This window comes from Artemia franciscana, chromosome 14 (genome assembly GCF_032884065.1).
Source record: "Artemia franciscana chromosome 14, ASM3288406v1, whole genome shotgun sequence".
In the NCBI taxonomy this organism is placed as follows: domain Eukaryota; kingdom Metazoa; phylum Arthropoda; class Branchiopoda; order Anostraca; family Artemiidae; genus Artemia; species Artemia franciscana.
In genome coordinates, this window is record NC_088876.1 from 27183554 (window position 1) to 27200121 (window position 16568).

General features: G+C 37.4%; 1 protein-coding gene across 1 annotated transcript in view; it reads right to left on the minus strand.

Annotated features, from left to right (window-relative positions):
• Positions 1-16568, minus strand: part of LOC136035518 (cell division cycle protein 20 homolog) — a 50237-nt gene that overhangs the window by 31745 nt on the left and 1924 nt on the right. Inside the window, exon 2 of the mRNA XM_065717360.1 lies at positions 1990-2123. Within this exon, the coding sequence (XP_065573432.1) occupies positions 1990-2123 (134 nt within the window). The remainder of the gene's footprint in view (positions 1-1989; positions 2124-16568) is intronic.

The window sequence follows — 16568 nt, forward strand, 5'->3', positions numbered from 1 at the left end:
AAGAGGGCTCATTCTAACGGAAATGAAAAGTTCTAGTGCCCTTTTTAAGTGACCAAAAAAATTGGAGGGCACCTAGGCCCCCTCCCACGCTCATTTTTTTCCCAAAGTCAACGGATTCAAATTTCGAGATAGCCATTTTGTTCTGCATAGTCGAAAACCATATTAACTATGTCTTTGGAATGACTCACTCCCCCAGAGTCCGTGGGGGAGGGGCTGCAAGTTACAAACTTTGTCCAGTGTTTACATACAGTAATGGTTATTGGGAAGTGTACAGACGTTTTCAGGGGGATTTTTTTGGTTTTGGGTGGGGTTGAGGGGAGGAGGCTATGTGGGAGGATCTTCTCTTGGAGGAACATGTCATGGGGGAAGAGAAATTCAATGAAAAGGGCGCGGGATTTTCTAGCATTACTATAAAAAAAACAATGAAAATATAAACACGAAAAAGTTTTTCAACTGAAAGTAAAGAGTAGCATTAAAACAAAACTAACAGAGATTATTACGCATATGAGAGGTTCTAAAAATTCTTTAGCATAAAGAGCGAGGTATTTAGGAGGAGATAAATACCTTGCTCTTTATGATAAGTGTTTTTAGTAATTTCACGGCCTTTTTGATTCAGGGGTCATTCTTAAAGAATTGGAACAAAACATAAGATTTAGTGTAAAAGGCGAGGTATTAACGAGGGGACAAACCCCCTCATATACATAGTAAAAAATATAAGAGCATTAAAGTTTGTAACGTAAGTTAATTCTTAAGTTACGTACATTTTTTACTAATAAAAACTTTCGTTAAAAATTAAAAGTTCTAGTTGCCTTTTTAAGTAACCGAAAAATTGGAGGGCAACTAGGACTCCTTCCCCACCCCTTATTTCTCGAAATCGTCTGATCAAAACTAAGAGAAAGCCGTTTAGCCAAAAAAAAAATAATATGCAAATTTCATTTTACTAATTAATGTGCGGAGAGCCATGCTATAGTTTCAGTTGTAAGCAAAAATCCCATCGTGCTTATTATCAAAAATGTCTGCTCAAGGTTAAAATTATAAAGGATTCTGAAACTAAAAGTCTCCCTCTAGAAAATTCTTTAACGTGACTACAATACAACGTTTTGACCATATATCTATTACACTAAAAGAATCCAGATAGCATAGAAAAAGGTTTAAAATACGTTAACGGTTAAACAACCACCAATCATCTAACAGTCAATGAAATAGAGACCTAGTGTTCACTTTCCATCCTTGTGAAAACAGCTATTTATTTAAAAAAAATTATTTTTAATAAATTGAATAAATTTTAAATATAAATTAAATAAAATAATTTTATTATTTTAATTAATTTTCCTAATCAATTATTAATTAATTAACTTTTTTTTAATTTAACTAACTAAAAATTTATTTTAATTAATTTCAATTAATTTTAATTTAATTAATTAAAAAATAGATTTTAATTTATTTCAAATAAAAAAAATATTTTTAATTTTATTTATTTAATAAAAAGGTGGATTCATGTTCCTCATCTAGTTCTATTCTGGTCGTAAGGCAGAATTCAACTAGAGTTGTTCATCAACTCCAATAATAGAAGGATGAAAAGAAGATGGAAGCAAAAACGTACTTTCAGCGAGGAAATCCAGCACGAAACTGCAAATGAACATTGATGGGTGACTTCCATCCACCTCCCATTCTCCTGATAATATTTGTTTAATGTGTATGTTATGAAAGTATGTTAAGCCTCTAACCTCCTCTCGTCGATATCTTGTTGAACTTGAAGAGCTCTAGCTAAATTCTGCCTTATGATTGAAGTAGAGCTGGATGGAGAAACGTATGTTTTCAAAGAAGGAATTGTTGCTTTTATGAGGATGGGAGGTGAACATGAATTCAACTACCGTCCTTTTGAAAATAGGCACGTTGCTCATGGCATGGAAGAAAAAGTCAAAGGAGCTTGCATAAGCACATACTGTCTACGGTCAAATGCCAGTTTACACTTTTTTAATAGCTTACTTGGTGATTTCCTTGGAGTTTTTGATGGTGTTTTATGTTTTCCATCATCTCCTTTTTTGTTTGGTGTCTTTGATGGCGCAATATTTGCTACATTACGACTTATATACAGTGATGTATTGATTGAATTGTTGAATCTGAAAAAAAAAATATATAAACTTATATACTGGAAAATGCCAAGCTTCTACCAAACTGAAATAAGTTTTATTGCAAAGCACTACTACAGCACTACTATACATATCTTGCACAAGATAAATAAAACAAAGCATTAAAATAAAAGATTATGTGTAACTAGAAGTAAAGTATATAAGACAACAAGCATAAAAAGAAGAAATACATTTTTTCACCCTGAAAAGATTATGTTATCTATATGTGTACCTTCTAACGACAATAAACATCAAGTGCGGGGCCTGGATTTAAGATCCTATGATACACTCTACCAACTGAATTAAATAAATTAAAAATTCAACTGAAAATAAGGAGCAACAATAAAACTAAGACAAGCAGATATTATCTCATATAGGAGAGGATGCCCCCCTCCTCAACCACTAGCAATCACTACTCTATTTTTCTTTTTAGTTTAAAAAACTAGTTTTAGTTTAAAAACTTTCCCCGAATCGACCATCTGGAGGGTTGAAGGGAGAGGAAAAATTAGAAAAATTGAGGTATTTTTAACTTAAGAGTGGATGATCGGATCTTAATGAATTTTGATATTTAGAAGGACCTCGTGACTCAGAGCTCTTATTTTAAATCCCCAACAGCCTTATTCCTTTTAAAGCAATCTATTGATTCTTAGAATTTTGCTAGAGCTCATACCATATGAGCTCTTGGCTCTTCTGACCTCGTCACAAGTGCCATACGAGCTCTTAGCTCTTGTTTATCTTTGCTATTACGTTGTATTTTCTTTGTGGAAATTTTTAAAATATATTCTTCCAAATCTAGATGGGGTTGGTAAATTTGTTATTTTTCACAATATTTTCAATTAAAATACCAAAAGGGCATTTTTTCCCAATATATAAACATAAGTATATTTATCAAAAATTTGGGGAAAAGCATAATTTCTAGGAAGGAATGAGGTCCCCCTTGCGTTCCTCCTTGTGAAGGACCTTAATACATATCGAACGGAACCTCGCATTTATTCACCAATAATGGATTGTTTAAGAGCTATTTACCTTTAAGTGAAGGTTTTGATCAACTTTAATTCAACCTATAAGACTCCAGCATTCTGACAGAGCGAATAGCATTTGTAGTAATTGACTTTTTGTCAAAATGTTACTCGTGTAATGAGACATTACGTCATTATTTCAAGTTAAACCCTTCTGTGCCAAAACGAAATGCGGTATTGAATTATTCTTACCTTTTTTAAAAGTTCAGCTGGGAATTCAGAAAACCATCTCGAAAAAAAATAACTGGTGAATATTTCTTTAAATCTTAAAAACTAACATACTGTAGAATTAATTACACAAATAAATAAATTACGCAAAGGTTGCCTTCGTGACAGCCTCACAAAGATGGCGGTCAAAGAGTGCTAATTCACCAAGATTGGGGACAAACATTTTAAATTATGTACATACACCAACTACACTCAATATTTGAAGTTAGGTTAATCATAATGAAATATACCCAAATATGATGAAAATATAATAATTTAGTAACAAAATTATGGAAACTACAACGAAGAATTATGGCAAGCAGGCCGCCCAGAACGCATTATATTAAATACCTAACATAACCAACTCTATATATTAATTGTTTAATTAAAATATACACCTATAGTAGTTTATCTCACTGACACTTAGATAGTTATCTCCAAATGCAGAAAAAGAAACCGGTTCTGCTCAGATCAAGAACTTGAGTGTGGTCAGGATAACAGATAAGTACCTTTGCTTGATAATTTGAATAACGTTTGCCCTGAAATTCCGGTACATTTTGGATTGGTGTGGGGGGAGGCTGAAGGTTTCCTTTGGATTAGGATAAATTATGTTATACATTCGAAATAATCTTGATTTTATTTATGCTATACCTGGTTACACTTGCTGGATGTGGGGTATTGGGTCTTTATATGTTTGTATATCCCCTTTTGTTGCCAAATATTTTCTGTATTAATTGTATTCCAAGTTCTGACCTCATGTATAATAGCGTGTTCATAAAAACACTCTAAGGAAGAGATCTCTTAGATTCCTTGAACATTATTGGTATTACTAACTTCGAATATAAATGGCAATATTATTTCTTTTGTAAAAGACATATTTCATATTTATTCATGTGCAAATATATCACCTTTAGTGAATGTGCCGCGCAGGGCCGTTCAAAGGGGGTGGGGGACAACCCTCTCCTTTTGAAGAAATGGAGTCATCAATGTATCTATAATAAGGCAGATATATTCCTATGATTCCTATGTCGTGATTAATCCGCCTCTTATTACCTTTTGAATTTGAGTTCCCTCATTATAACAGACTATGAATGTTTTCTAGTTTGTGCGAGGTGTGGGGGAATCCATTTTCAGACATTGCGTACGCCAGGTGGTGCCTGCCAAGCATGGCGGAATTGTACGACACAAGTAGGGTTCAGGGAGATGTACACCAGGTCACGGAAAGTGGCCTCCCATCGAATTTGTGTATCATTCTTTTGGGTGCAAAACTTCTGTGAGGCACATACGCAGGGCTTTTTTGGGGGAAAGCGTGTGCAATAATAGAAGAAATTAAGAGCTTTCGAGGGGGGTGTATGTCATTATGTATGTACAAAGGGGATGATAGGACATACCTAAACAAGACTAAGCATCGGCACTGTTTCTGTTTTTGAGAAAAACAGAAACAGAAAAAAACAGTTAGAAAAAAAACAGAACAGAAACAGAAAGAGGTCAAACAAAAACAGGTGACCTGTTTCTGTAATCTATTCTGTTTTTCGAAAAAACAGAAAACAGCTGGTTTTAAAAAAAACAGCTGTTTTAACAGCTGTTTTTCCTGTTTTTTCCTTACTTCTTCTATTTCTAATAGGAAAGAAAACATCTTCTTGTTAAATCCTTGTAGTCACATACAAAAGATGAGCAACTTCGTGTAATTCAACACACTAGCGTATTTTTAGGGGGGGGGGGGCGAAATTTGTCATAAAATGTGTCCAATCGGGTGATACCAACGCTATATTCCTTTCAAGCTTAAATGTCATTTATAATTGACAATTTACCCTAGTTGCTCTTAGACCGTTGCTTTAGCGGTAAACCATTGCTCAAAGCATAAACCAACACTATATTCACCGCTTAAAGCACGGATGCTTTCAAGCCGAGGCTACTTAGACCGCTGCTTGCTAATATATACCAGACAGACACAGAGTCATCCCATCTAGCTTATGTCCACCGCTTAAGTTAGAGGCTATTTAAACCGTCGCTATAGCGGTAACCCATTGCTCTAAGCAAATACCAACGCTCTATAACGCTCTATGGTTAGACCATTGCTCAAGTGGTAATAACCCTCCGCTACACACATACCAAGGTGTCTAGGTTCACCGCTTAAAGTACGGATGCCTTCAAGCCGTGGCTTGTTGGACCGCTGTTCTAGCAGTAACCCATTGCTCTAAGTAAATACCAACGCTATATTCCTCTTTTATATGGGATTTCATTGAGCCCATGTTTGCCGCTTAAAGCACGAATCCTTAAAGCCGTCAATGGTTAGACCGTTGCTCAAGCGGTAATAGCCATCCGCTACACATATACCAACAGTAGAGACATTGTCATATGGGGTTCCCATCTAGCCCATGTCCACTGTATAGCGTTCAAGCTTCTCTCTCTTTCTCTATCTCTCTCTTTCGCTCAGATTTACCCCGCCGTGAATTAGCATAAGAGGTTGACTCTAGTTGAGCATTGTGGAGTGACATGCATGAGAGGAAAATTTTCAAGTAGTCAACCCGTAGTCAACGGGTTGACTCTATTTCGGCATTGTCAAGGGACATGCATGCACGGAGAGGTGTAGCATAAATGGGAGACAGTCACAACGGCAATCAAAGGGGTAAAATTAACCTTGACTGGGTTGCCCACTTAATTGGACAATCTGTCTTAGCTTTTTTCTACAACTGGCCATGACTTTGACTTTTCCCACAATTATTCCCTTTTTGTTTAAATTCAAAAATCAACGATATCATGGTATCATGCCCGCTAGATGTGCGTTTCGGTACGGTAGGTACGGGTAGGTATCATGCGTTTCGGTATCATGCCCGCTAGATAGCGCGGCATTTGAAAAAAAAAAACAGAAAAAAAAACAGAAAACAGATAAAAAAAACAGAAACGGAAAAAAACAGATGAAAAAAAAACAGAACAGAAACAGAAACAGGTAAAACAAAAACAGGTAGCCTGTTTCTGTTTTCTGTTCTGTTTTTAGTAAAAACAGAAACAGAAACAGGCAGAAACAGGCAAGAAAAAACAGAAACAGAAACAGAAAACAGAAACAGTGCCGATGCATAAACAAGACCGTTCAAGGAGCCCCTGGGAATGTGATATTGCTTGTGTGTGTTTCCGTCATCCAAAACCCCAAAATCTGCATACAAATTGAAACGATTTCAAAACGTTTGATATATTTGTGCAATATTTTTAAGCAGATTTTTGAATCAAATCAAACAATTCGTGATACCAAAAAGTCATAGAATCTTAATGAAAATTAGACCATCCGATTCAGCGTATCATAAACCTTACTGTAGAGGTTTCAAGCTCCCATCAGCAAAATTTTAAGATAACTATTTTCTTTAGCATAGTTGAAAGATCCAATAATTATGTTTTTGGTGCTGACATGACCCCCCACAGCCCCTGGGGATAGGGCTGTAAGCTATAAAATTGTTATTGGGAAGTATTCAGACATTTTTCAAAGGAGGGGTAATTTTCTGCTGGGGTTAGGTTTCCACGTAAAGAATTTTCCATGGGGAGGGAAGTTGCCAGGGGGGGGGTGAGCTTTCCAGTGGAAATTTAAACTGGGGGACATTGACAGAATTCCTATACGAAATTTGTCTTACTTTCTCTTTGTCGACTCAATTTTGCGTGTGAAGATATTGGAATTTGAATTGTCTGGGAGAAATTGGCAGTGGGGTTGAAACTATCTGGAGGATTTTTTCAGGAGAGAAAATTTCCACGGGACAAATTCTTCATGCGTAGCTTATGGCGGGAGCTATTTCCTGCAGGGGGGGGGGTGTTTCCGGGAGCTATTCCCTACAGGGGGTGAGGTGGGGATATTTCCGGGAAAAATTTCTATGGAAGGGATTTCTGACATGATTTGAAAAATAAATGGAAATTAAAATGTTTTGATTCAAATCAAAATATACTATGGAGATTTTTTCAGGTGGAATCGTCCGCAAGAAATTTCATGGGGGAAATTTTCAGCACGGATGGAATTGTCAGGAGGGACTTTTAGGGGGGGGGGTATTTTTACCTGGAAGAAACTTTCCAAAGAGGAATTTACCGCGAAGAGAGGGGATTTTAAGCAGGGAAGGAGCTATATTATCCGGTATTATTTGAAAAACGATCAGGAATTAAACAAAAAAAAGAAACAAATCTTTTCAACTGAAAGAGTAGCATTAAAACTGAAAACGAACAGAAGTTATTCTGTATCTGAGGGGGTATCCTCTCTTCTTAATTCCTCGCTCTTTATGTTAAAGTTTGATTGATTGTCCCTATTTTTTAAGAACGACTCCTGAAACACAAGGGCCGTTTAATTAGAACAAGAAGCTTTTTTTAAGTACTTTAAAACTTAAGCGTGAAGAGCGAGGTATTGAGGAGGGGGCAACCTTTTCATATACGGAATAATTCCTGTCTGTTTCAAGTTTTAATGTTGTACCTTACTTTGAGTTGAAAAATTATTCTTTATTATTATTCTTAATTTAATCTTATTCTTAATTTTAAATAAAAATTATAATTCAAACAGCACCCTCTTGCTGTCATAGCTTTAGGCTAACATTTACAATTTTTCATCACAGGAACTCTTTTGCAGCTTTCTGAGGATTTTGCGGATCACCCATTAAGTCTTGCCATGTCAATAGGACGCCTCTAGTTTTACCATAAAGTTGTAGTTGGTGGTTTTATATCATAATGTTTTCTCATCGCCTTTTGTCAATGAGGTTTTGCTTTGTTCTGTCTTGTTGACACGGCACCGACAACCTCATGTGCTAAACCTTTGTGATCCGTGTTCCTGATAAGAGGTTTGAGAAGGGTTAATTCTCATCGAACATTCAACTGACAAAAATGGATAACATGTCAATAAGCGTAAATGGTAAAAAAAAAACACCACCCAAAATCGCATTATATTAAATACCTTACCTAACCTGACCAACTCTATATGTTAAAAATTTAGTTAAAATATACTTCCATAGTAGTTTATTTTACTTAGGTTAAGCTGATTATCAGAATAGACACAGAAAAACTGGTTTTAAACAGATCAAACTTTTCGAGTGTGGTAGGGATAACACGTCAATACCCAAATAATAATGTATTTGTCTTTATTACTGCCCTCCCCCTTAAAAAAAAACCGAGTACGAGCCTACCATTAGGCTCTGATATTTGTTTTTTAATGTGCTGAGTAAGGACACATGGGCCTTTCCTGAGATGTTTCTTACGGACATCTATACTCTCTAACCCCTGCAAAAGAAGCAATTAGGATTTGGTTAAGAGCATCAGTCAACTTTTCCAACGACTATCTAAGAGAATCAGGGTTGCCAAAGGGACACTTTTAGTGCTTTTTTGACACTTTTTCACTCTGGGTGACACCGTGCCACTATTGGGTGAAAAAAGGCAACTTTTTGGAAAAAAGGACACTTTGTGGCATTTTTTCAAAATCAACACCGTATGTATTTATTTTCAGTTTTTTCTTAACTGCAACTACTTTTAATTTGTACTTTGTGCTTTTCAGGTTCGTTTTCGTCTTAGGGATTTTTTTTTATCGTATCCGCACTACTTTCCTTTTCAAAAGCACAAAAACGTGGTGAAACATGTGACTTGCTCAAGAGAGTTTAGAAAAAAGTTTATTTGATAAGAAACTGAAGCAGGCATATGACTGCTGGTAAGTAAAAGCTTAAGCTGTTTTATGACTTGTAGTCTACAGGAGTATGCAGAGGTGCGGCCTGGATAGTAGTTAGTAGCAAACTATATGATCCTGATCTGATTTGCTGCTGCTAAATCTTTTTTTGGACGAGGGTGAACCTCAGTTGATTTCCTGAATTAAGACATTAGGCTTTTAGTAAATGTGCAGTTTAAGTTCACATGCATTTGAGAGGGTGGACCCTGTCTCGTATGGGTACAGTCTAACTCACTAGAAAATTCTCTGGTAACTGTCAAGAACATGTAATATTGTCATAAACCGAACATCACATCCAATGTACCAAGTGATAACTAACGAAATGTGCTTTTTGCCTAAAGTGATGAAAGGATGCAAGAACGGCAGTTAAAAATGTTTCGCTTTACATGCTGTAACCTGGTGGCCTGTTTAAAGAAGAAACAGAAGACTATTATTAAAACCAACCAAGCTTTCCAAGATTACGCACACAAAACAAGTTATGAAGCGTCTAAATCGACCACAGATATGTAAACAAGCAGGTTGGCTGAAGGCAATGCTAACTTGACCAACTTGGGTTTTTTCCTCATTTCACAGTTTGATGCATCTCTACATGAGGGTATAGGCCAGATGTTCATTCTATGAGTATTGTAGATTCTATAGCTATAAACCTAGTTGTTAACCAAGGTGTGGTCACCCTTTTTTTTAGCATAATTTTTACACAGTTATTTCAGTTAGGACAGCTTTTCAGATTGAAGTAATTGTGTAACCACTCAGTGTCTCAGTTGTGATTCTCTGACACCCCTAAACATAAGAAGTTCAAATGTAAAAGGACTCTATATTGACCTCTTTATATCATTGTCATGAAGATGTGAAAAAGGGAGGTTTTTATTTTGCTGAGGAAGGCCTGCTAGTTCGGCTGTAAAATCTGACATATCAACAGTATCTTTTTGTGGTTATTGCTGACCTAATGAAACATTGGTTTTTCTCGTCTTTCTGACAATCGTTATGACAAGTTCTGACTCTTGTGCCATTGTTTAAATCTACCTTCAAGGCACATAATTTATATAATAATTTATTATAATAGTCCTTATGGACTACCTTAACAAATTTTTGTGAACTGGAAACATCACTATGCACTGTATAAACAGCCTTTGGGGATAAACTGAGTGTCAATTGACAGCTAATGTCTGGTGTTCTGCCATTTTGCTTGGTAAGGTAAATACCTTGAACGTACAGTTCTAGTCTGGGGACACAATGATCCACACTTTAATAACAAGCTTCAGATCGACATGAAAGTCATCAAGAGTTTCGTGAAACTAGATATCCTGAACAGAAATAATGCTTTTGAGTTGCCTCTTGAGCCCCGAAACTACAAAGATGTGTTGTGTGGTCCCAATACAGAAGCTTATCTGAATGAAGAAGGAGCATCAGGGAAAACTGTTGAAGGAGTTTAGGCTGACTTGCTTAGGATTCTACACTGAACTGGTGAAGCAGATGAGAAAGCGGGTCAATCATAAAGATAAGACGTTACAAGCTCTCGAGTACTTAGACCCGAAAGTTGCCGTGAATGGAACTGTTGAAACGATTAGTCCTTTGATCAGCAGATTTAGCGAACTCCTGGGGAAAAGTCAGAGCGAGATAAAGTCTGCTAGAGACACTCTCGAAAACCAGTGGCTGAGCCTGCCAGATTTCAAAGAAGAAATGATCCTGAAGTCTGGTGGTGAAGAGCTAGTGTCCTCGCCATCTTATTTTTGGAAGCTCTTGTTCGATGTGAAGAATCCCGACGGCACCCCAAAATTCTTTGAACTATCAAACTTTTTGTTGAACTTATGCGCGTTACTTCACTCACGTGCTGGTGCCGAAAGACAGTTTTCTCAACCAACAAACATTAAAACTATGTTGCAAAATCGGTTGGAGGTGAAAACTGTCGATTCACTCATCCATGTAAAGCAGATGGTTACTCGTTGCGCTGCGTCGGTGGATCGGTGGCAGATTCCGCCAATATCACTTAACAACTTTTCGAGGTGGTACTGCAAGACTGACGACAAGGATGAGCAAAAAGAGAATGAATCTGAACCTGAACTATTTGACTGACCAATCAGAAAACCAAATAACTGAAATTGGATTGTAGTAGCTAAATTTTTTTTCCTCCAAAATGGTTAACCACTAAAAATTGATTTTTTTTTTCAAAAACGAAAGCCGAAGCTTTAAACAGATTTCTTGTGCAGGAATTCTGCATTAAAGTTTCCCTTCATACTCTCACATTCTTGAAATTTTCTCCTTTCTTTCTTGAAAAACATGGTCTTTTCTGAACCCAGAGTGTGGCTGGACCTCTGTATAACGCTTCTGAATTGGAATCCGATTCATTATGTATCTGCTCACTTTTCGTAAGCCTTCATAACATGGAATGCACCGTATGTGAATTCCAGCATAGTCTTTCCCTTATAAAGGTCTTTTCATGCTGTCTAGGTTTTTCCATTCAATCCATCTTGAGCCGCGAAGATGGCAAAGGCCTAGCGCAAAATATTTTGGATTTGCTTAGACATTTGTTGTGCACCATTCTGCTTTTGGTGGAAAGGATTGCGATTATATAAGCCTTTCCATTGTCTCTTACAGAAGCCGTCGACCTCTTCTCAGAAGAAAAAGATTGGGCAGTGAGAAACGGATTTTCCTCGAAAATTGCATAGCTATGACACCAAAAAGCCCTTCTCTTTGGTTTTCTGTGCTTTTCTTTTTTATTTCAACATTAAATTGAGCACATGTGATTTTTGTCTTGTCACTATTTGCAAAGAATTTGACATTTCTTCTTTTTTGAAGAATAAATTAGCTTTACACAGAACAAGTGATTTTTGTCTTATCATTATTTCTCTCCTTATCAAGTTTGATCTCCTAGTTAAATTGATCTCATGAATACATTAATGTTTGGGTGGTTTTGCATTTTTGCGAAAGCAACGTTACCAATCGCGTTGGCGAAAGCCAGGTGAAAAGGATGTGAAGCACGTTCCAAGCCAAGCGCCTTTCACTCGCTTTTTGATACCAGTCTGCGGGAAATCGTCGACAAAATTTTTCAGAAGATCTGATATGCTACTGGAGGAAATGAGGGCGCGAGAGCAATTAAGCCATGTCGGCAGTGACCGACATCGTATCTGTGGTCTGCTGGCGAAAGTCTTTTAAGCCCTGTCTTCATTATGGCATTTTCCGGCCGAGACGGCTGGGGCGGCTCATAGTGAAGACAGGTTTTATCGCCGTTTTCGTTTTCTCGCCGTACAGAGTAGACATTTTGGCTGAAAACGTGAAAACTAAACAACACATTTTGTCATTCATCTTAGTTGTAATCCAACTTTTCTTTACGTTCTTGTAACACCGCAAACGCAGCACAAATGATTCAAAATCTTCTGCAGTTATTATTATTTGAGAATTAGCGACGCTTCTTGACCACTAAGGTCCCTGCGTCGGCCCTGCAGTGCATTCCTGCAGCGTGATTCGATCTCTGGGTCCCGTATTACCAAGCTAAGGTCAAATCCACTGCGCCACCACAGGACAAAAATCTTCTGCAGTTCATGAAATAAGACTGAGCTTTCAAATTTTTTGCCAAAAACGACGAAAATGAAAACTGTCGTCCAAAAAGTGGCAAAGCCAGTTCTGGTGCCGGAAAACGCCATAATAAAAACAAGGCTTCACTGAGTTTTCGGAAGAAGAATAATTAGTACAACCGAAGGTTCGAGAAAACCCGAAAAATTGTACTGAATTCTTTTTCTTCTTCGCGTATTAGGCGATTTGGGGTTTTTCATGGTATTTTACTTATGAAGAATCGCTTTGCTTTTACTTGAAAAAGAATAACGTAAATCTGGCCCTGGCGTTGTGAGAAAGCCATTTAAAGCCTTTTTTATGTCAACTTTTAAAGTATATTGCCTAATTTTCTAGGGGGGCACTAAAAGTGTCACGTTTTTGCTGAATTTGACACTTTAGTCCCAAAAGGTTTTCCTCTTTTAGGGGTTTAGTCCCAGAGGTTTTCCCAAAAGGTAGTCCCAAAAGAATATCCAATGAATTCACATCTGGACTCGCTTCTTTATCTGGAATTCAAACCGAGAAAACGAACATGACTTTCAAATCATGGGAAATTTATGGCCAATAGACATTTAAAGGGACTCGACAAGTCTAACTGACAGACTAGGCATATAAATGCTCGACTAAAATGGAATTTTTTTCACACCTAAAAAGCTAATCAAAGGAGTTAAGGGGGAGGAGGAAAGAGCTCCAACATGAGCGTCGCCATGCAGGGGCTCTAAGATACAAGAAAAAACCTTTGAAAAAGACCAAGTAAAAATGAATTTTTTCACTTAGTGAAAAATTAAAGTGACATAGTAAAGAAAACTGAACTTAATATGAAATGATATATTAATGAAATATTAAAGAAAACCAAGTGATATATTAAAGAAAACCGATGTGTTTCTATGGATACTCGAATTACGAAGGCCTATCTTAATTTTGACAAGATATTTGAAGACAGGGCGTAATTTCGTCAAAATCTCCGGGGGAAGTTGGGGCCCGATTTTCAAGTCAAGCGAAAATGGCAAAATGAAAAACAAATATGCTACAGAATACTGATCTGTTTCTGTGGATACTTGAATTACGTAGGCCTATCTTAGCTTTGAAAATTTTTTTGAAAACACAAAATTTCAGCTGAGGGGGGGGGGGGTAGTTGCCCCCTACCCTATAGCAAACCATGCCCCTAAATGACATTAAGTGTTGTCTCAGGTTAAACTATTAAAGACCGTAAAAGTCCAGATAAATGAAACTTGCAGGGGAAGCATAAACCATAGTCATAGAAAAGAGAAAAAAGGTGAAAAAAGAGAAAAGAGAAAAAAGGTACTAAACGAACAAGGTGAAATCAGACCTTAGATGCTTACAGAGGGGACGGCCTTTGGTTCAGCCCCTCCTCATAAGTTCAAAATATTTGAGATTTTCTGAAAAAGGCAAATTATATTAAAAATATTATATTGTTGATAAAATTTTCCTATTTGGCATTCATTCTCCCTCTCTCTAGTGCATGTGCCTTTCAAGCAACACTGGAATCATTGAAGAATAGAGAAGACAGGATAAGACTTAGGATATTTCCCTAGGAGACTAGAACAATAAATATTCAAAATTATTTCCAGTAAATATGCTGGAGGGTCAAGGCTGGTGATGATGCGTGCAAGCAGTTCACGTGCTTAATAGACGCAGAAGGCTTTTTGTCCATTAAACAGGACATGCTGTATTCCATAAACTGAATAATGCAAACGATATCAGATTGCTTGGTAACCATATAGAGGATAGGATTTTTGGTCTCGATAGTATCTTGACACAATTTAGACAATACTGACTGAAATAAACGTAAATTATGGTTCATGATAGTTGGTTCAGTTGCGGAATAGCGGACTGAAATATTCAAGCTAGAAGTTTTGAATTTCTTTCAATGGAACGGAGCCTCAAATGGACCTTCCTTCAATGAGGGAATAAGCGGCCCAAATTGCAAAGCCCTTGTGAAACTTAAGCCCCATCCCAGGTAGCGATCCTGCCGCAAAAAATTTTTTCGCTGGTAGCTGGCAAAACTGATCTTTTTGGCAAAGCAGGAGATAAGGATGTACAGTACTGACTGGCGAAAGTACCCTGCAATAAGGGCCAAACCAAAGCACATAACCAAAATGAAGTGTATATTCGAGGCATAAGGACCAAATCGTTTCAACCAGAGCAAAGCTCAGTTCATATTCACGGAAGTATATGGTCTCAAATAGGGTAGACCTTTTGCTTCTTCCAAAGAGCTGGCAAGGCTTCCACTGCCACGAATTTTCAGGGTTTCTTTGAATTTCCCTCAATAAAACTGCTATACACCGAAATCTCCCTGAAAATGAATTTTCATAAATACACAAATATCAACACGAAATACAGATTCTTAATTTTCGTTAAGATTAGTTTTCGGGGTGAATTTGGCAAACTCCATTTTTCAACGGGGAAAATCTCCCATGCTACCTTTTGTTGACCAAAATTATTCCAAAAACTTACTTCTTGTTTACGGAATGACGAACAGAGGTTTATTTAGCATCAGTGGCCACTTAAAAAGTAAAAAAGGGACCAATAATGTAGACACTTACAAAAGGAGAGAGGGGACGACTGGTGCTTGGGGTCCTTCAGATCGTTATTTCCCCTATGGTTTCCAAAAACTAACCTGTTCTGAACATTTTTTATTCAAATTTGTTCCCTCTCTCAATTAAAATTTTGTATACGTGCCTAGTCCACCAAAATTTCCGCGATGCTTGGTACAAGGCGAGGAACGCTTAGTGCGACAGTAACTGATCAATAAAAAAGCTTGCTGCAGAGGTGCAGACTTTGGTTGAGGAGTTTTGGGCCCACCCTCATGTTCGAAATTTACATTTTTCTAAATGTACCGAATAGGTAATAAGTCCTAGAATGTGTAAAAATAGTTTGCCTCCGTATTGGCTTTAACATTAAGAAAATTCGAAAATGGGCTGCCTAATCAGCTTGATAGACTGCATCAATTGATTCATCGGGGCAATAGCCACGTTTTACTCGATACGGAAAAAATCCAGAGGCTACGTTTCAAAATTTTAGATCGTCCCCCTCCTTTTGGTACGCACCTGGTAAGTCTCAGGAATGAGTGGTAAGCTAGCACCTATGATTTTTTACGATTAGGTTATACCTGATATAGCACCTTTACAAGACCAACCAGAATCAAAGTTGTTTCTCTTGACATAATCAAAACATAGCTATACTAAGCAGGTATACACGCAAAAATTAAATTAGGGAGGGCTTGGGGCATAACATACAAGGCGGTAACGCTGTAGCTTATCTCCTCTCCGAAACTAAACATAGAAACAAAAAATTCTTACTTCATTATGTTCAGGAGGTTTCTATTTATTGGATTTTCAGAGTCACTTCAAGCTTGACCGCATCCAGAGCAGTTCCTAGGGTTGGAGATATCCGGGCCAAAATTAGTCACAAAACCCCTCCTGGCTCAAATATAAGCCAAAAGAGCCGAATCAAAGTGAAAAGTTGGATCACAGTTGGCAATTCCCCGGCCGTGAAGCCCCCCAAGCAACGGCAGTCGGAGCAACTGCCTCTCCCCTCCCCTCCCCAGGAATGCTCTGGGCACTTAAATGCGACAGCAACCACACACAGGAAGAGAAGTTAGGTTAATTATAATGAAATATACTTAAATATGATGAAAATATAGACTTTAGTAACAAAATTATGGAAACTATACAACAGAATAATGGAAAACAGGCCGCCCAGAATCCATTATATTAAATATCTAACCTAACCATCTCTATATATTATATATCTAATTAGAATATACCTGCATAGTACTGTACCGCGCTCAGGCTAGGCTGATTATCTCCGAGTGGACACAGAAAATCGGTTTCATTACAGATCAAGAACAAAGTGTGTTCGCTATGGCACGCAAATACTCGGTTCTGAGTGCACTCTGCCCCCCCCCCTCTACTGCTTTGATATAGTCCTAGACTATATCCAACAACTTGATAAGTTTGTTAGTAG